The 21,560-nt window shown below is 48.6% G+C and overlaps 1 protein-coding gene across 3 annotated transcripts in view; it reads right to left on the reverse strand.

Moving 5' to 3' along the window:
* Positions 1-3,185: 3,185 nt before the first annotated feature.
* ABTB3 (ankyrin repeat and BTB domain containing 3) overlaps positions 3,186-21,560 on the reverse strand; it is a 309,294-nt gene continuing 290,919 nt past the window's right edge. For all 3 annotated transcript variants that reach the window (XM_055328940.1, XM_055328941.1, XM_055328939.1), the window contains 4 exons: positions 20,777-20,858; positions 15,132-15,200; positions 13,251-13,364; positions 3,186-5,314 (listed from right to left, as the gene is read on the reverse strand). In XM_055328940.1, the coding sequence (XP_055184915.1) occupies positions 5,105-5,314; positions 13,251-13,364; positions 15,132-15,200; positions 20,777-20,858 (475 nt within the window). In that variant the 3' untranslated portion in view covers positions 3,186-5,104. The remainder of the gene's footprint in view (positions 5,315-13,250; positions 13,365-15,131; positions 15,201-20,776; positions 20,859-21,560) is intronic.

Consider the following 21,560-nt stretch of genomic DNA (forward strand, 5'->3'; position numbering starts at 1 on the left):
GGTTAACTCTGAAAAGCAACATCCAAAGAACGCATCAGTGCCATCAGGGCATCTCTTTTAATTGCCTATTCACGCAGACAGATTGTCTTTTCATATTCGGAGCTAAACTTGGAGGCGTGTCCTTTCATAGGGCACTCATCATCCCACTGCCTCATCAGTAATGGAAACTAATGTGCAACATGATTGCTGAGTACGAGTTCTATTTTTTGCTACCGAGCAGGAAGTTTAAAATCTGCTGGGTTATTTTTAAAGAGGGTGAAAAATATAGGCACCATACCAGTTTCCCAATGGTTCTGTCCCAAGACACATGGTGCTTTACTCAAGGCACTGGCCAGGTTGGGAGGGACACAGGGGACATGAAGTTTCACCAGGGGGATTTCTCGGTGGAAGATGAGTGTCCACACACTCAAGTGGCAGGAAAGGACGTGGGCTTACAGCTGGCTTGTGAAAGACAGCAATCCCGGCATGTTCTGGAGGTGACATTTGGTGTTTGTTTCCTCTGGGGATTTGTGGCTACCTGCCTCCTGTTCACCACAGTCCCCAAGCCTTGGACTGAGAGTCAGCCCCATGGGTCTGTCCCTCCTGGGTCATTTGTGGGGCCCTGGACTCACGTCATATGAGTTACAAATGTGAGTCTCATGTTCCTGAGTAGATGAGGAGTTTGGGAGAGCCAATCCCTGCAACTCCAATATTTAGTAAATATAGTAATAATGTGAGAGTATTTTTAGTACTTACATTTAGTATTTATAGGAAAATATTTTATATGAAATATTTACAGTACTTATATGAAAGATAGAAATCTAGTTGAACTTGGCTTCCATTGACTTAAACATTTCTTGATCACTGACTTTGTGTGAGACACCGCACTAGGAACTAGGACTGCAATAGAGCTGTTTTGGAGGGAATTTCTTCACATCCCCTGGAGCAAGTAGCACAACCCTAGAGATCACAAACCACCATGGGAATGGCTGCCATAGAAAGTTCTAGAAATAAAGCGCAAGTGATAGGCATTGAGGAGGGCACTTGTAATGAGTACTGGGTGTTAATGCAACTGATGAATCACTGAATTTTACCTCTGAAACTAATAATACATTATGCATTAACTAAATTGAGTTTAAATAAAAATAATAAAGAAATGAAGGGCAAAATTGTTAACCTTCCCTTCCTTGTGCAAATCATCAGTTTCTCCTGCCCTCTGCTTACTTAGTCTTACAAGTTTGAAAGGGCCTTTCCTTGCTACTAACTGTACAGTGAGTCGTATAAAACACCTTGCTTAATCTTCTCAGTGATGCTATTAACTAGTTGTATTTAAACCAACTTTTCAGGTTGAACATCTGCCTTCAGCCCAGGACATGATCCCAGGATCCTGGGATCAAGTCCCACATTGTGGGACTTCTCCCCCTGCTTGTGTCTCTGCCTCTCTCTGTGTCTCTCATGAATAAATAAAAATCTTAAAAAAAAAGCCAACTTTTCAAAAGAGAAAAACAAACACTAGATTTTGTGAATGACCTGCACAATGTCTCAGGGCAAGTCAGGGGCTGTACTGGTGTTGATATATGCAACTTTCTAGACCTACTTGGAGCCTGGAGCCTGGAGTCTGGAGCCAGGCAATGGCTGAGCATCTCCCTGACTTGAACCCTCAAGCCAAGAAGCCCAGGATCGAGTCTTGGAGGCCGTCTGGTAGGGCCGGCTGGAAGGGGAGTCACAAGTGGCAGGATGGGAATCCTTGTGCACCCATCCATCTGTGACCCCAGCTAGCGCCTGCAAAGCGAGGGCTGGAGGCGTTGAGCATGGAATTTGAAGACAGGGAACCCAGGACTACTATAGAAGATTTTCTCCACCCACTGTGTGGGATCCAAACCCCTTTCTCCACCCGCCCGTGGGGGCTGCCTGAGCTTAGTGAAACTTGGAGGTAACACACGAGGTGGGATGAAACAATGCCTAGCGGACTCACTGTCCTGGGGGCTCCACAGGAAAAAGCAATGCGAGCTCCAGAAACGGACTTACAGAACTAAAGTATGTCAGGGGCGGAGATCTCTGGAGCCCCTCCATCCAATGGGACCCTGAGGGGTGGCTAACACTGTCTTACAGCTTCTGCCTCCCGTGATGGGAGCTCACACCTTGATCCTCATTTTGGGTGGGAGTCTCCTTTTGGGAAGTGTGGCTGACGCTGAAATACGGTACCTACGAGACCAATCGCATGTGTGCGTCCTGGGGGCAGCCGCCGCCTCAGCTGGTTCCTCCTCCCTCTGGTTCCTCCTGGCAGTGGAAGGGGTGCATGGAGGGAGCTTTGGGGCAGGCAGGTGGGCTCACCCTCTGCCCCCGAGATGCTAAGGGCCTCAGAAGCTGCAGGCTTCATGAAGGATGGAATGACAAAGCTGCCCACCAGACAAGTAAAAGGCAAATGGGGTAGCCTAACACTTTATCTTTGCAAAAGGAATAAATCAAATGGTGTACTCGCCCTGAGGCCACACAGAGGGTGATGCACAGTCAAAAATAAATCGACCTTCTCTTCTCCAGGACTGACTCAGAGTTCTGGGCCCCAGCACTCAGATGCTTCAGTTGTTTCTTAAAGAAACAGAGCTTGCCTGCTAAGCAGGGCAGAGGGCTGGTGATGTCAGCTGTTTACCTTCTGAGGCATGCTGGCTTCCTGTAGGCCTTGTGGATGAGTCAGGGGTGTCAGTCTCCACCCAGACATGGGCTGGGCCGGAGCGGACCAGGTGGGACCTCGGTTTTGACCTCAGTGATGATGATACCCAAGAAGAGAGCTGCTTGTACCCTTGTGTCCCCACCCCAGAATGGTGGTGGGGGACATGCCATGTGGGTAGAACTTATTTTCCTCCATCTTCCCACCCCCCAAAAAGCTTCATCAAGGTGCACCAATGACAGCCAGAACTACACCCTCTGGAGGTGGATTAGCTGCATTAGGTCAGTGGCCAGGGTGGCAGCACGCAGAGGCCAGACCTGGGGGCCTGGAGCCTGCTTGCCCAGCAAACCTCTAGTAGACAGAGCCGACAGGTGGCGGTTCACTGCCAACGACATGAGCACCTATCTTTTACCTGGTGTCTTCATTTCCCTCGACTTTTTCTGCGGGGCCACCTCATCCAATCTTTCAACTGGATGAAGCTCTCAGGCTTCACCTGTCAGGTAAAAAGCTCACCCGTACCATACAAAGGATGCGCGGCTTGGGAAAATCATTTAATGACAGAGGAAGCACACAAACCATAACAGAAGCCTGTTGGGAGTTGCCACTGTACAAATCAAAGGGCAGAGGCCCCAAACTAGCATAAGAGACATTCACAGGGAAGTCCATCATTGTTAAGGGAGCGTCACACAGCGTTTCTGAGGACACAGAGGAGGCGGGAGGCAGCGGTGATGCCCACATGGGTTGTGTATCTGGAACTCGGCCTACTCTGCAGACAGTTTTTCCCCTCTGCTTCTTCATCTGATGAGAGGGCCTGGGAGGTTTGCAAATGACCATGGAGAAGAGAGGCCTCGTGTATCCAAATCACCTAAGGGCCAATGTTGTAGGCAGACGTGGGTCACACGCGTGTAACTTGGCCTTAGTCTTCTGGACAGTGGCTCAGGGAGAAAGTACAATGGATGACAGCAGCTCCTCTAGAGTCTAGGGTCTGTGCACAACTTCCCACAGGCATGCTAGGAAGGAGGTTTACTGATGAAACTTGGCCAACCCCAAAGGGTAAAAGTCATTCTCGTTTCTAGCTAGGTTTCAAATTAAAGGACGAGGGAAAAAAAGGCAGCAACTCAAAAATTACTTGGAATATTGTGGCACTTCACCAATCTCTTTTGCTTATAATATATGGCAGAGCAAACAGAACCCTGTCGATATAAACTTTCATTATAGATAACCCTATACTGTACACTCTCAGAATACAGAAAGAATCCTGCCTATCATACATGTTTCATCTTTAAAAATAATCTAACATAGTCATATTCTCTGGCTAGTAGCAAACTATTAACATCTTCTGAGAATACAGAGAAAACTTTGGGATTAATAGTAAATTCTCTGACGTGCGCCCTCCCCACCCCCCATCAGCATCACCTATGAACACATTTCTGCAAAAGCATCCCAGAATCATTGCTAGAGGAAAGGAATATGTTTATAGTTTTCACCAAATGGATTTTTAGCAAGAAGTGATGGAACATTTTTACCTTGGCAAAAATGAAGCACAAACATAACATTTCACCGGTTTGGGCCCATGCAAATGCATGTTTTGATATGTGGGGGTGTTTTATTCTCACCCCGAAATCACGATTAGCATGCACGTTGTTTTCAACTATCGAGTTAGAGATAATTATTGGCAGTGCACCTCTTTTGTGTAACCATGATCACTAAGGCAAGATTATTATTTTACCTTGTATAGAATGTCAGCAATATTTTGTCAGATGCATGTTTATACAGTATAGACCTGCAACTTACTGGTTTTTTTTTTTTAGAAAAAACAACAAAACTGAAAACACAGATCCCTAAACACAATTCAATTGAAAATGAACTGTTAAGCTTTTAGAAATAGATTTTAAACTACAAGGCTGCCCTGTTTTTGTTTTGTTATGAACACTTTAAAAAGTTCCCACCCCTAAAAATTTGCCAAATTATTTCTTCGTTATTGGTAACGGTCTCATGAATTTGCTACCATGGTTGACTCTCCCTGAACAGCAGTGACGAAGGTCCTTAGTGAGAACACAACGCTCTTCAGGGTCAGATGAGTTAAGTTCTCCAACTGTCAACCTGCAACCAGAAAGACCTTTAGTCCTCAACTCATCCATTTGACTGTGGTCCCGGCGACGGGTGTTCAACTGCTCCAGGGGTGCTTTCGGATGAGCTTGGCTTGGCTGCCCCATGTTGACCTTCAAGCTCTGGACCCCGCCACAATCTGATCTGCAGACCAGTGGAATGTCCTTTGTTTTTCAACAGGAACACATGGGAGCTGAAATTGCTTATTCAAGAGAAGCTGAGGCAGTAGAGACAGCTCCTTGGCCTAGCCAAAAACAGACGCCAGGTGAACTCTGTATGTGTTTGTGTGAAGCCAATGCAACAGCAGAACTGGGAAGTCCTCGGGGACCATTCCCTGTCCTCGACGTTTCATACAACAGAACCTTTGGAAGATGACAAGTGGATGGACTGAATCCTGATGGCCAACGTCCTCTGTAAGTCCTGGAGCACATCCTGGCCCGTCCCTTCACCATTTTTGTCATAGAGGAGCTGCTTGAATGCTTCGTTTTCGATGAGGACCATCATGTTTTTGAGGAAGTAGCCTTCACAATATGCTGAGAGCTCTGTGACTCCAAGAAACTGTGGAGAACGACAGGAAGCAGGAGAAGATTATGTTTGTGAAATGCACCCGACTGCCTGCATGCCTAGGAATGGCGAATACCCACTACGGTAGGTCGAGTACAAAGATGGCCCTGATTCTCTACCCTCTGCTGCATTCCCCCACAGCGCTGGAGTCCATTTCTCCACTGCTTGGCCTTGTGAGTAGCTCAGGCCAATGGCATGTGGCAGAAATTAAAGTTGCCGATCCTGAGCTAGCTTCAGGTGGCCACCTGGTACTTGGCACTCTGGCCCAGGGCCCCATCTCTGCCATGGGAACAAGTCCGGGGGAGCCTGCTTGGAGGGTTAGTGGCTCCAGGAAACTGAGAGGAGACAGTGACAGAGCCCAGCCAGGGTCAACAAACCCAAGCACAGCTGACCAGCCAGCTGACTTCAGAAGCAAGGCCCGTGGAGACCAGAGGGAACTTCCAGCTGTCTCGTCGACTCATGTGCTGAAGAAGGGCTTACTGTTTTAACCTCTGGGCTTTGCGTTTCTTTGTTGTACTGAAGCTGTCACATGAATGGAGTTGGAGACACAGCTCTAAGCTCTTTGAGTATTAACCCATTTGACTCTCACAGCAATCCCGGGTGGGCACTGACTACCCACTCCCTGTGTTTAGGGCAGTGGTGTCTCAACCAGGGGCAATTTTTGCCTCCCAGGTGACATCTGGAAAAGCCTGAAGGCAGTTTGGTTGTCACAGCCGGGTGGCGGCAGTGATGTGCACCACTGGCATCTAATGGGTGGATGCCAGCGATGCTGCTGCTGAACCTCCCACGATGCACAGGACAGCCTCTCCCCACAGCAGAGAATCCTGCGGCACAAGCTGTCAATGCTGTGGTTGAGAAACCTATCTAGAGACGGGGTTCCTCCCTCACAGACTAAACCAGTGGGGAAGGGATTGCTGCCCTAGCTCAAGGGCCAAGCAGAGGGCTTGGCAGATGGCAGACACTTAGAATTTGTTGAATGTATGAGCGAACAGTTAACCAACAGAGTAATGGGCTAACAGTGAACATTTACTGAGAGCTTCCAATGTGCCAGGCACCTTCTAGGCACTTGACATGCATCATCTCATTGAATTTTTTAGTTTCCTGGAGGCAGGCATATTAGCAGCTCCAACTTATAGATGAGAAAACAGACAAGACAGTAACATACAAAACAATCACACAGTGTGTCAAGGGCAGAACCAGGAATGGAACCCTGGTAATTCAAGTCCTTGGGGCTTTGTGCTTAACCACCAACCAAGGCTCTGCCTCCAGCCTGACACCATTAGCCAGAGGATAGGTATTTAGTCTCATGAGTGAGCCTGGTGGAGGAACTCATGCTTGAGGCACAGAAGTCAATGTGGATGTGTGGGTCGGCTGTCTTCAGACCTTTTCTCCAGTTTCCAAAGCTTGTTAAGCCTCTCTGTTGGCATGAAGTAGATGCTCAGAAGTTAAGTATTCCCTGAGATGACACCTGCTGCTTTATTTAGATGCTGAATTATCTAAATTATCGAAATGCTGAATCATCCCTAATATCCTGTCCTTTAAACTAGAGATGCACTTTAACTTGTAAGGTGTGTGTGTGTGTGGGGGGGGGGTGCAGTAGAATGATAATGAGGCAGAGCCAATAAGGTTACAGTGGAATGAGCTGGAAGGCTTGGATTCAAGTGGCGGCTTCACCACCTTCTGAATACATGACCAGGACTGGGGTCATTTCACCTCCAGCTTTAGGTTCATCATCTCAACATGAGAATGAGGACATCTGCATCTCAGACTTGTTGGGATGATTTATGGCATGATTCTGTCATTTGTCATATTTAAGGAAGGCAGGTTAGGAATGTAGCTAAGGGACAGTCTCTGGGATCCCCCCCCCCCCCCAGATTTATGACTTTAGCCACTAGCTGTTGGGCAAGTATATAAACCCTCTTTGCCTCGAAATTCCTATTCATAAAATGGGGATGATGAAAATACCCAAGGGGCACTTGAGTGGCTGTTGGTTGAGCATTCGACTTTTGATTTCAGCTCAGGGCATGATCTTGGGGTTGTGAAATCGAGCCCTGCATCTGGCTCCATGTTCAATGCAGAGCCTCCTTTGAGATTTTCGCTCTCCCTCTGCCCCTCCTCCTCTTCTCTCTCAAATAAATGGATAAATCTTTTTTTTTTTTTTTTTAAATTTTTTTTATTTATTTACGATAGTCATACAGAGAGAGAGAGAGAGGCAGAGACACAGGCAGAGGGAGAAGCAGGCTCCATGCACCGGGAGCCTGACGTGGGATTCGATCCCGGGTCTCCAGGATCGCGCCCTGGGCCAGAGGCAGGCGCCAAACCGCTGCGCCACCCAGGGATCCCCTAAATGGATAAATCTTAAAAAAAAAAATACCACTTGACAGTCTGTTGTTGAGATTAAATGCGATAATGCATGGAGTGTCAGAGCAATGGTCCATTGTAGTCAGTACTCACTCAATGCTAGCTGTCATTGTAAATGTAAACTATTTATAATTATCACTCTCCTTCTCACCAACTGGTAAACAGTGACCCACATGGACAAAGCAGGTGGCCAGGCTGGGATAAAGGGGAATAACTGTATCTATAGAACCTAGCCCAGGGGCACCTGGATGGCTCAGTTGGTTGAGTGTCCAACTCTTGGTTTGAGGTCAGGTCATGATCTCAGAGCCATGGGATCAAGCCCTGCATCAGGCTCTGGACTCAGTGGGGAGTCTGCTTGAAGATTCTCTCCCTCTGCCTTTACCTCCACTCTGTCTCTCAAATAAATAAAAATAAATCTTAAAAAAAAAAATGAACCTAGACCAGCTAACTGGTCCTTAGAAGGATCAGGCCTGTAACCATGAACTCACTGATGCCGTGTGCTAGTTCACTGAGCCAACACCAACTATATGCATAAAAACCGTGTGCAACCTTGCGCAAGTTAAATCACTTTTCTGTGCCTCAGTTTCCCCAGATACAAAATGAAAGGAGTGAACCAGAGGGTACCCTGCTCTTTGGCACATATAGGACGCAGATGCACTAGGTAATTATGTGGTCTCTGAGAGACCCAGAAGATGTGGTGAGATTTATCAGGGGAGAGGACTCATTACCACCCAACATTCACATCCTGGATCTGGGAGAGATCTTAGGAATGCTTTCATTCTTTCAACATGAACCCTGCTCTTAGAGTCACAGAGTACAGGCCCTCACTGTACAGGTGGGAAAACTGAGGCTCAGAGTTGCCTATCTTTGATTCTGTGGGCCCGGAGAGCACCCCCCTTTCCCACCCCTGGCCACTTGCTTTGTACATGAATGTTACTCATCACTAGGTAGTATATGTGGAGGACAAAGAACACAATAAATACCTATATTTCTATTTGGTGATATTTATTCAATAATGACTATGTTACTATTAGATATGATATCTTACATATATTATATATAAAATATAATTAATGACAGAACTAGGGTGGAAACTCTCATCTCCTAGACCAATGGTTGACAAACTGCAGGCCTGTAGGCAAAATATGGCCCACTACCCGCTTTTGTAAATAAAGTTTTATTAGAATACAACCACATCCATCATTTATATATTGTCTACAACTGCTTTTGCATTACTGCAGCAAAGTTGAGGAGGTACAACATCAACGGTATAAACATTTACCTGGCCCTCCACAGGAAAAGTTTGCTGACCTCTGTCCTTAGAGTATACTTTTTCAAGGGCAGAGATTGTATCTTACTAATTTCTTATGATATTCTGATGAATATAGTTTCTCTAATGAATACAGTGTATGCTCAATAAACACTAATGAGCGAATCCCCTGGTTTCCAAACCTGTGTTCTTTCTAGCACAGTGCACTGTTGAGCTTGCTGCATTAGCTTCGATTCAATTCCAAGAACCAGCCTTCTTTTCCCCCAGGTTGAAAGATACCCTGAAAGAGCCATCAGAAGCTCCAGGGCCCCCTGGGCCCCTCTTTTTTAAAGATTTTATTCATTTATTTGAGAGAGAGAGTGAGTGACAGTGATAGTGAGAGTATGAGTGGGGAGGAGAGGGAGAAGCAGACTTCCCAATGAGCAGGGAGCCCGATGCAGGGCTCAATCCCAGGACCCCATGATCATGACCTGAGCCAAAGGTAGACGCTTAACCAGCTGAACCACTCAGGAGCTCCATCAGGGTCCCTTTTTCATGACTGAATAAACTGGGATGGCTTTGCCAGGAAAAAAAAAGAAGATGGCTAAGCCATGCACTTATGGGATGGGCTTCTCATCTCTATAAAATTCCACAGCTGTCTCAAACAATTAGATGCAGTATAGAGGTAATGATGCCAAAAGCTTGTTAACATTTGGAGCATTGTTATTAGCGTGTAAACACCTGTGTTTCCTGAGGTTCCAAACCAAGACTAGGTTTCTTTCTTTTCCATCTTTTACTAAACTAGCCTCAACTTGTAGTACAATCTGCCAGGAATAGAACCCGCACGGCATGTGACCATTAGTGGTGTTGCAGCATCCAGAGCACAGGGGACACAGTGTATAGCTAGGGCAGGGGCTGGCCAGCTTTGCCCTGACCTTGATGCAAATATCATGAAGGGCAGACTTGTGCATTGGAAACACACCAGGATGAGGCCTGGGAGGCTGTGGCAGAAGCTGGTGTCTGTTAAAGGCAAAGCTCTGGCTGCAAAGATACACACACAAAAGAGGTAGTTCCCTGCCGTAGGTATTCCAAGCCTGTAGCACAAATGTATTCCCAGCCTGGGCTCACACTGCATCAGGCTGCATTATTAAATATGAGAGCTATGGAAGCCACCTGTCAGGGAGCCTGGAGGGATTAAAATGGAATGTTGTCCAGATGACAGGCCAAGGCAAGTCCACTTGTGGATACCAGGTTCACAGGGCACTTTGAGGGTCCATGGTCAGAGGAGGGGAAGGACCACAAGACTAATAATCAGGCTCTCTTCTTGGGTAGAGATACTTTGCTTTCCTGCAAAGTCATCAGTTTAAGATTTTTTTTAAAAAAAATGTGCTGTGTCCTGAGAAAACAGATTTTTATTTATAAATTTATTTTTTATTGGTGTTCAATTTGCAAACATATAGAATAACACCCAGTGCTCATCCCATCAAGTGCCCTCCTCAGTGCCTGTCACCCAGTCACCCCCACCCCCCGCCCACCTCCCCTTCCACCACCCCTAGTTTGTTTCCCAGAGTTAGGAGTTTCTGAGAAAACAGATTTTGGTAAAAACCCCAGGTAACCAAAATACCTAGTGTGTCTGTGTACATATAGGAAGTAGCCTGTAGTTGTTGATTTACTGATGACCAAGCAGATCTTTTCTGTGGATCAGCAATTATTGCACCTATTTCAAAACATTTATTAGGCCAGACAATAAACACAGGATTAAGAATTTGTGCTTCAGGGAATGCCTGGGTGGCTCAGTGGTTGAGCGTCTGCCTTTGGCTCAGGTCGTGAACCCGGGGTCCTGGGATCGAGTCCTGTGTCTGGTCCCTGCAGGAAACCTGCTTCTCCCTCTGCCTGTGTCTCTGCCTCTCTCTCTGTCTCCCATGAATAAAACAAAATCTTAAAAGAAAAAAAAAAGAATCTGTGCTTCGGAGTAAGCCAAATCTAGGTTTACACTTCTGGGTATAAACCCCAAAGAACTAAAAGCAGAGACTTTGTCTCCAAAGGGTGGATGCCACCTAAGTGTCCACTGATGGGTGAAGGGATAAACCTAGTGTGGTCTCCCTGTACAATAAAATATTATTCAGCCTTAAAGAGAAATGAAATTCTGACACGGGCTACAGCGTGGATGAACCCTGAGGACGCTGTGCTGATGGCAATAAGCCAGTCACAAAGGGCAAATACTCTATGATTCCACTTACATAAGGTTCCTAGAGACAGAAGGTTAAGTGGTGGTTTTAGGGACCAAGAGGAGAGGGAGATGAGGAGTTAGTGTTTTGTAGGCACAGAGTTTCAGTTTGGGAAGATGAATAGTTCTGGAGATTGGATGCTGGTGATAGTTGCACAGCAATGTGAATGTGCTTCATGTACCTGAAATGTACACTTAAAAATGGTTAGGGACACCTGGGGAGCTCAGCGGTTGAGCATCCGCCTTCGGCTCAGGTCATGATTCTGGGTCCTGGGATCGAGTCCCGCATCGGGCTCCCCGCAGGGAGCCTGCTTCTCCCTCTATGTCTCTGCCTCTTTCTCTGTGTCTCTCATGAATAAATAAATAAAATCTTAAAAAAAAAAGAAATTGTTAAAAGTGGTAAATTTCATGTTATGGGCATTTACTACAGTAAAAAAACTCCATGATAGCTGTGTGATCTTAAGCAAGTCACTTCACTTCTCTGTGCCTCAGTTTCCTTTTATGACATGGGATGAATGACAGTGTTTACCTAAGAGGGTTGCAGTGAGGGTTAAAAAATGTGTGACAAGTCTGTTAGCACAGGTGTCTGCACACTAAGAGTGGCTGTTGAGTATTGGTGGGAGACAGAAAACATCTCAAAGGCAGCCTGAATTTTCACAATGAGCAACGAGCGTGTAGTCCCCCTCCATTGTCACTCTAAAGCGCTGTGGACATGGGAGATGTGTCCTGCCTGGGCTCCAGTTGCACACAAGATGACTTTTTTGTTTTAATTCCTGATCTCAATTCATTTCATGCTTTCTTCTTAGCAAATGCTAATCTGCCTGTCCTGGGCGTGTGGAACAAAATCAAGTGGCACCTGGACAGAATATTTGAATTCTGTCAGTCTCAGTATCCCCACAGGTGAAATGAATCGGATGAGATCAGTAGGATCCCCAAAACTGGAGTTAAGACTGGCCTTAGGGCTGACATCACAACAGTGACCCTAGGAGCCTGTGAAAAATACAGGTTCTTGGGGCGTTTGAGTGGCTCAGTCGATTTAAGTACCTGACTCTTGATTTCAACTCGGGCCATGATCTCTTGGTGGTGAGATGGAGCCCCACGTCAGGTTTAACACTCATCTCTGAATCTGCTTCAGATTCCCACTCCTTGTCCCTTCACCGCCCTGAGCTCTCTCACTCTAAAATAAATAAAATCTTAAAAAAAAAATACAGATTCCTGAGCCCCATTGCAGCGACCACTGGGAGTAGGAAGCTAAAGAGCCAGAACTCTACCCCAGGTGATTCTGATTAGGTGCTGGGTCCACCTGACCAGAAGGTCCCCTTGGGCGTCTCCAAGGCTGCTAACCTGTTCTCAATCTTGGCCATCTCTGAAATCACCTGGGAAGATCTGGAAAATACATCTTCCCAGGCTCCACCCCCAGAGGCAGATTTAATTAATCTTTGATAGGTCCCGGGCATAGGGAGGTTAAGTGAGTGCCCAGGAGATTCTACTGTACAGCCAGTGCCGGGAACCCAGTTCTAGAACAGCAGTGCTCACCACATGTACTCAGAATTGCCTGGAGGGCTTGCAAAGCCATAGATGGTGGGCCTCATCCCTGGAGTTTCTGATTCAGTAGGTCTGGGACGGGGCTCTAGAATATACATTTCTAACAAGTTCCCTGGAGATGCTGACGTTTCTGGATTGGGGAACACACTTTGAGAACCACTATTCCAGCACCTTGCTCTCAAGGTGGGGCTTAGATCAGCAGCAGAGGCTTCACCTGAGAGCTTGTTAGGGATGCAGAACCCAGGGCCCACCCAGGGCCTGCTGAGTCAGGGTCTGCAATGTGATTCGCGTGCATGTTACCATTTGAGAAACAACTCAGTTTTTGAAATTTCCGAGTTCCTGCTTCTGTTGTATTCCGGAGGGGCGAGATGAAGGGAAGGGCACATTTCAAGAGCAGAAGGCTAAGTGGGGAGGAATGCAGGCAGCTCGGCCCTCAGTGGGCAGGCCAGCATCAGCTCTCTGCCCCGATTCTGGGTCTGTGCAGGGGGAAGCCTGAGCTGCTTCGGTGCATGGCGCATGCTCCGCGCAGCCAGGGTGGGACTGATTACCTTGGCGTGATTGTAAATATCCACACAGTTGTCAGTATTAATGCTCTTTGCGCAGATAATCTCACAGTGTCGCTGCAAGGCCTCCAGCTGGAAAAATTTAGCGGCAGACAGAAGCTAAAAATCATAAGAAGAGCCTGTTAGAGGTTGGGGTGTGTGTGTGTGTGTGTGTGTGTGTGGAAATAAAGGGATGACAGTAGTGGGGAAAATCCTCATCTTCCAGAGAGATGTCCCAAGGAGAAGGGCTGGGTGTACAGGTGTGGGTTTGACACTTCAAAGCACAAAGGCAGATGGCAGAGGGAAGGGGGCTAAAGTGAATCAATTCACATCTATTCTAGCAGGAGGTCAAGCAAAAATAATGCCTACAGTTGCTATGTCCAGAAATAAGGGGGAACACCATTAGCAAGACGGATATGGATGCAGCTCACTCCTTCTGTTCATCCAGGCGTCCACACAAGTGTCACCTCAGAGAAGCCTCCAGGACCCCCCGCCTCAGGTCACTTCCCTCTATCACTGTCTGGCTTCCTCACTCGGCCTTAGTTGTCCTCTCAGCCCTCCTCTCACCAGACATGATGTCATGCCTGTCGCCCTCCCAGAGCCTGGGAGGGCAGGGATCTCTGTGCCTTTGCATCACTGCTGTGGCCTGGCCTTGAGAATTCAAAGGGACTGCCTTTGTGGGGACGGGTTGGGGAGCAGGGTGAGCTGCTTTGTGACAAGCTCTTCTGCATTATTTACATGATTCACATGTTCATTATTTTGATTTTAAAATAAAAGTAAGTGTGACAAGAGCCCGCATCCTCAGCTGGTAGCTTGGTCTGCAGGTAGAGAAGTGTCAGAGGAGTGGTCCAGAGAGACAAGAGTAACTGCGGCTGGGTGGCAGCGACTGTGTGTGTGTTTGGGACGGGGCGGGGGGGGGGGGGCGATGACCCTGAAAGGGTTCACAGAGCACAGAGGGAAGGATAAACAGGTTCCACAGTGAATACACAGCCCTCACGGCACTCACCAAGCGCCATGCATGGTTCTAGGCACCTTATTCTACATAGGAACTCTTACCATCTTAAAAACCCAGTGAGGTAGATCTTGTTATTCTCATTTTCAGGTAAGGGAACGGAGGCTCAGAGAGGTTAAATAATGTCCAAGATCACACGGCTCAGAAGGGGCAGAGCTTGGATTTAAATCCAGTTTGGCCCAGAGTCTGGGTTTTAACCACCCTGCAGAGTCACCTTTTGAACGACTGATGGTGCTCTGATATCTCTAATCCACTGGGTGCCCCAGCCTTCAGACACCTGAACAGGATCCTGGCTCCTTTGCTCAGGATTATCAGAGTGATTTTGGCTTTTGGCTTCTGGTTCAAAGCTCTCAGCTTTGAGTAGGAAAGCTGACAAGGGATCCAATTTTAGGAAGGAGCAGGGCCTCTTGGCCTCGGGTGGAAGGGGAAGAGCCAAGGAGCCTCGGGAAGGAGGGATGGTCATCCTGAGCCCTTATAATCGGCTCCTGGCATCTGCATCAATGGACACGCTGTGATTTGAGGAAAGTTTTCTGATGACAGAAGTCACCAAGGATAGCTCCTGAGGATAATATCTGAGCCCCAGCTGTGCCTAGAGCTAGCCTCAGCCTCCTCTGTAAACCTCCTTTACCCCACCCCCAAAGCTAATTAAAACTGGATTTTGCAGAGCTGCTGCTGCAAGTGCCCCAAGCACCCTGGCCTTCCAGGAAGGGGCTCTGATGAGGAGCCCGTGGGAAGTCCAAGGAGGCAGGCAGGAAGGACCCTAAAGCCTGCACCCAAACAAAACCCAACACAGGTGCCCCCAGACACTGCCAACACATGCGAGAGCCTGAGCTGACAGAGGTGCTACCTACGTGATGACACTACAGATTCCTTACCTCCATTATCTCGTTGTTTTTAATGAGAAGAGATTCTGGGCCACCATAGTAGAGATACTGCATGACCAGCTGGAAGAAAGGACACAGTGTGCAAAGCGTCAGGCCAGTGTCGGCACACACACATAATCCTCTTACAGCCGGGCAATCTACGAGTCCCTCTAGAACACCCGTTCCCAATGTTGCTATTCCCGCTCGATCGCGGCCTACAGGAGACGTTCCACTCAGGACATTTTTCCTAGCTGGGTATTTTTCCTTATAGCATGCTGTAACTGGTCTCCCTGTGGTCCTGCTGGGCTCCAGGTGCACCCCCAGGGCCACACTAAGCAATTCGGAGCTCTGCTCTCCATCTACAGCGGGCAAGCTTGGCTTCCCTTCCCCCTCCCACCCCATCCGGCTGCCCCCAAACATTTGGCTTTAAGAACCTGCACCAGCGGCCATTCCCCCAGGGGGCATAGCCCAGTTTGGCTAGAAGATTCTTATTTAAATCCCAGGGGGTGACTCTGGGCTACGAGGGGACCACCTGTTCCTTTTTATAACACAACAGGATCCAGTATGAAGCCATTAGGGGTCCAGGCTTTCAACGTTTCACTGATGGTGTGAACAGTCCAAACCCCGGAGGCCTGAATGGTGTGGCAAGTCCCAGAGCTTTGCAAACTGGTGTCCCTTTAGAATGAGGCTCCGGGACATGCAGAACTGGCTGTCACCACCTCCCATGAAACTGTTAATTTTTAGGTGGTGCATATGCTTTCCAAGGGAGCACGGTCCTCTCCACCATTGCCTTCTGCCTGCCTCCTGACACACGGATTACCTGCCTGGCCCCACCGGAGCTGTGTTGAAAACATCTATAGACTGGTTACAGCCCCTTTGAGAACTTGTAAAATGAAGCACTGGGGATGGGCTGTCCTCTGTGCTCCCTTCAGGCCCCAAAGGTCTGTGACCCACACAGGGCAGTGGTCAAGAGCAAGGACCCTGCTCTGGGGCTGTCTCCATTTTGGATCAGGCCCTGCCACTTAACCACTGGGTGACCTGAATTAGGTTAGGTGCTCTGTGCCTCTGTTTCATCATCTGTAAAATAGGGATGACATTACCTACTTCATGGGATTGTGATGAGGATTATATGACATGTAACAGGCCTAGCAAGGGCCTACGCACATGGCAAGAACTCAATAAATGTTAGTTGTTTGATTTTCTGAGGTGGAAAAATCTTTCCCCAGTAGCGCTTCGGCTGCGTACCGCCACATTTTGACTCAGGTCTTTTGAGGCCCTTTGTGACTTATCTCAAGCTACCTTTTGCATGTTTGTTTAAAAATAATACTTTTCTTTAAAAATATGTTGTTTACAGCTTTATTGAAATATATTTCACAAAATGCAAACTGCTTCTGTTTAAAGTGTTTTAGTGTCTTCACCATATTGTGCCACCATCACCAGTGTCTAATTCTGGAACATTTCCAACACCCCCAGGAGAAACCCTGTACCCATTACCAATCATTCCCATTTCCTCCTGGAGCTGATCCTGCCAACCATGGTGGATTTGCCCATTTTGGACATTTCATATGAATGGGATCCTCCAACACGTGCTCTTTTGTCTGACCGCTGTCACTTTGCGTCGTATTTTCAAAGCTCACCCGTGCTGTCATGTATCTCTCCTTCATTCTTTTTGATTGCTGAACGATGTACCACATTTTGTGGTACATTTGGGCATTCATCAGCCCAGGGACATCTGGATTGTTTCCGCTGTTTTACTGTTATGAATCCTGCTGCTATGGATCAATTTACTCCTTCAGATCTCATCTGTCACTCTGCCCTTCTCTCTCTTTTTAATCTTGACAACATCTGCCTTTTATACTCTGACCACTCCCAACCACTTGCCTTTAACAGAACCTACCACCTCTTTCAGTCCCATGCTTTTGCCCAAACCGTTCCCTCTGGATGCCCTTCCCTTCTCTACTTGTTGAACTCGGCCCCCTCTTTTGGAATCTAGCTCAGGGGTCACATCTGTGAAGCCTTCTCAGATCTCCTAGCTGCAACCCCAGGGTGGGCAGCATATCATCCACAACTTTCCACTAGAGCCTGAGGGCACAGGCAGGGTCTTGTCCATCACTGCATTCCAGTGCCTAGCACACCGCCTGCACTCGGCCAGCGCACTTTAACCAGAAACATGAGTGCTCTCCTTCTCTTTTGTATTTGAGTCTCCCATGGGCTGACTCTGGGCTTCTGTGACTAGCCCCCTGCCGCAGGGATGGCGGTGTATTGATGGTGGTGGCTGAGACTTTGTGAAATGGTAACACAGCATTACAGGCCATCGCCTCATCCTCACGGGTCACGGGCGTCTAGAATACCACGTCAGGGAACGGTGGGCTCCTATTCTTATGAACGTCAATGGATTTCCCTAACACCTCTCTTTCACACTGGCCAAACGGACAGTAACAGCAGTAAGAGCCATAGCAAGAACTGCCCCAAACACTGGCCTCTGTATTCACAAAGCCCTGTACCACCACATTATCTCATTTATTCAAGGTCGGCTGCTGATTTGAAATGCAGCCCCCTGAGTGGATGGAGATCCTGGGGCTAATGGGATGGAAATTGGGCTGTCCCTAGTCGCCTTCAGACTCTGCCAACACAAGCCTTTTCTGCAAGGGGGCAAAATGAACCCTATTAGGCCAAGGGGCATGTTTATGGAGTTGTTTCTCTTGGCAGCTGTCGACCTGCATGAAGCCCAGAGTTAAATGGCATCCTCGGTGGGCCTTGCTTCCAGGCGCAGCCTCAGCCCCGTCTGTCTCGTGCCTGTGTGTGATGTTCAACAGTCTTGCAGGAAGGAAACTCGAAACAGCCTCATTTACTAAAATTTTTCTGTCAGCAAAGAAGTGGAGTGAACAGGCCCCTGGGAGCCTCCTTCTGGGTTGGATTCAGCCCTACTTGGCCTATTTCAAGCCACAAATGAGGCTTTTCTTCTTTTATGGGGAAGGGACAGGCACACAGAGAAGTCCCCGGGGCCTGCTAAATCTTCCCCACTCGTTACAGTGACTCGAGGCTAATGTGGCCAGGAAACCTTCCCCAGTCAAGAGCAATTACAGGCCTTGGATTCCGCTGGGCCCGTGCTTTCCCACATCGGTCCCTCAGTCACTGAATGCACAGAGCAAACATTTGCGGAAGGCCTACCACAAGGTTCTCATTACAGGAACTTCCCCAATTAGTTCCAGGCTCTATGGAGCAAGTGCCTGCCTCACGAGCACCCGGGATTGCTGGGGACATGTGCATTCTCTAGCACTTAGTTCATGCTCAGACTCAAGGGGCCTACGTTTCCTTCCTCATGGCTGGGCGAGTCTTTGGGAGGGCCCAAAGCCCCCCCCCCCCCCTTGTTGGGAGGCAGTCTGGAGATCAGGTGTGGAGTCAGCCAGGCCTGACTCTGGGCCTCAGTGTGGCTGTGATGGGCAGCGGGGGCTTGGGCCATTTCCTTCCCTCCAGACTCCGGGTCTGGGTCTGGGTCTGGGCTGTAAGGTGGGAGGAGAGCTCCCTGGAGGGGCAGCTGAGTGAGGTGGTGTACAGCAGCGGTGCTCAGACTGGGCGTCCCTGGACCAGCGGCAGCACCCGGGTGCTTGTAAGGAGTGTAAATTCTTGGGTCCCAGTCCAGGCCTACAGAATCTGGGACTCTGGGAATGGGGTCCAGGGCTCTGCATTTCAAGTGTGGTGTCTTACAAGCACCTACCCTTCCTTCCCCTGCCTGGAGATCCTGCTAACGGTGGCAAATCACTGTGGTGTGGAGCACGCGGGGACAATGGGAGGGAGGCAGAGACTTCAAAACGCTGATTAACCTGATAACCTAGTGCCAGCTGAGGTCAGTGCCTCGTTGGTGGTTGAAGCCCCAGAGACATTTCCTCACTGTTCTACCACCCCTAATCCTAAAGCAGAGCAGCAATTCCTCACAGAAAACTTCCCACGCCACAACCACCACCATTCCAGAAAGGGCTGTGGCCACTTTGCTCTCCGTCGGACGTGTGGTGAGAGGCTGTGTGCAGGGGCGTGCCCGTGCCCTGGTCCCACGTGGGGGCTCCAGCCTCCTTGCTGCCACCTCACCTCAGGGGGTGACTCAGATTGGCTGGCTTTTGTCCTCAGAAAGCTCTTTCACCCTTCCCCCAATGCTCAGTCCAAAGTAACCTATTCTACAGGGTCTCGTGCTGAGTAGGTGGGTTACCGGTTACGGATCAGAAAAACAACCCACTTAAAATGCTTCCTCGTGTTGTCCTACTTGCTAATCTCTGCAAGAACCCCCGACACAGAGGTGGTAATGAATAACTTGTTAAAAATGGAGAAAATGAGGCTCAGAGAAGAGTGCTTTGCCCATAGTTACTTGGGAAGGATTCCTTCCTTTGAAGTTTCATCATAACCAAAGAAATGCATCTCTAATGGTGGAGATGCAGACACCTCAACAGGCTTTAGGGGCTAGTGTGAGGGCATGGTGGCTCCCTGGAAGCTCTCTAAATAGCAGGATCTGGGGGACCAGGATCAATGGTGGAAGGAAGAGCCACCACCTGGCCTGCCTTCTCCCCCACTTGGCTCAGACTATGTGGTCCCAGGGAGTCTTCAGTCTCCAATATACCTTAGAACCCAGCCAAATAGACTGATAACCACTTTCCCTCAAATGCACCCCATTGCTTTCTACTGCTGTGCCTTTGTTAAATGCTGTTCCACCCCCGGCGGCACCCCATCTCCACCATCCACCAGATGAGGAAAGGGGCCTTGGAAGGGCTGGTGAATTGCCCAAGGTCCTGCGACAGACACTGATTTTAAACAGGAGAGCGTGGCACTTCAGCCCCAGACTATTCTCTGTCCTCCCAAAGCCAGGTCAGGAGCCTGTCCCACTGCCCCAACCACGATCATGGCCAGCCTTATGTTCCTCACCCCCTCCCCACTCCCCATTATCTCTAAGTTGTCTCAATTCTCTTAGAACACGAGTCCACCATGGGGCCTGAGCCTCAGCCACCTGTGTGCTCTTCCCAGGGCTGTGCTGCCCCAGCTGAACCGCAGGAAACAAGGTCCTGCTCAGAACCCCACAGATTCCAGCCCCAGCCACCCCTCCTAGCCCCTGCCCCGGGCTGATGGGAGGACAGCTCCAAGGGAGCACAGTCTCCTGATCACACCAGGCTCAACCACAGCTCTGGAACTTCATCCCCGCTGTTCTCTGCCTAGGATCTTCTAATCCCCCTTTTAAGCCCAAAGCTTTCCTATGGCTCCCCAACTTCTCCTCAGTCTGCATTCTTGCAGCTGATGCCTCATCAAGAGGCCTCTCCTGTTTCCCTGGTCTGAGTTCCCAGAGCATGTGGACTCCCCCTTCTCACATGCATCCCCACATTATACCCTAAGTGATTAATTACTCAGAGTCACCCCCTCTGGACTGTGACACCCCAGGGGAGAAAGTTCCTTTATCCTTGTGTCCCCAGGTCCCAGCAGAGTACGAGGCATACAGTAGGTGCTCAATTAATGCTGTAGGGATAAAAGGATGGTGAACTGGAGAGGGTATAAGGAGGGGCCCAGAGTGTAGGGGACTGATGGCTCTGCAATGGTCCATCCACAGGTGGATGACTGCAGGGAAGGCCCGGGGCCCTGTGCCTGCCAGTGTGCTATTCCAGGCCTCGGCGGGGGCTTACCTGAAAGATGGGGTACTTCACATAACCAATCTCTATGCAGGTGCTGTCATTTGTTGGTTTGCTGGAGAGGAGTGCTTTGAACCTGAGCAAGGAAACAAGGGAGAGAAAGACCACAAACACATTCATGGTTTGCAAGAAACTCCACTCTGATGAGAAACATAATATCTTGCATCCCCCTCCCCACCATTATATCAACAATATAGTCCCAGATGTCTTCATGCAACTGCCAGTCCAGTATGATACCCTAATTGAGTTTGAAGTTACAACTTTATTTATTATGCTTTTAAAGTTTAACTAATGTCTCCACGGGACACCAGGGTGGCTCAGTTGTTGAGCATCTGCCTTCAGCTCAGGTCATGATCCTGGGGTCCTGGGATCAAGTCCCACATTGGGGTCCCTGTAGGGAAACTGCTTCTTCCTCTGCCTGTGTCTCTGCCTCTCTCTGTGTGTCTCTCATGAATAAATAAATAAATAAAATCTTAAAAAAAAAAGTAGTATCTCTGCCCAATGTGGGACTTGAATTCAGGAGCCCGAGATCAAGAGTTGCATCTTCTTCTGACTGAGCCAGCCAGGTGCCCCTGAAGTTAAAACTTTAAAGTTAAAAACAGAGGTTGGGGGATGCCTGGGTGGCTCGGCAGTTGAGCATCTGCTTTGGCTCAGGTCGTGGGTCCTGGGATCGAGTTCTGCATCGGGCTCCCCGCAGGGAGCCTGCTTCTCCCTCTGCCTGTGTCTCTGCCTTTCTCTGTGTGTCTCTCATGAATAAATAAATAAAATCTTAAAAAAA

Source organism: Nyctereutes procyonoides, unplaced genomic scaffold (assembly GCF_905146905.1).
Source record: "Nyctereutes procyonoides isolate TBG_1078 unplaced genomic scaffold, NYPRO_anot_genome, whole genome shotgun sequence".
In the NCBI taxonomy this organism is placed as follows: domain Eukaryota; kingdom Metazoa; phylum Chordata; class Mammalia; order Carnivora; family Canidae; genus Nyctereutes; species Nyctereutes procyonoides.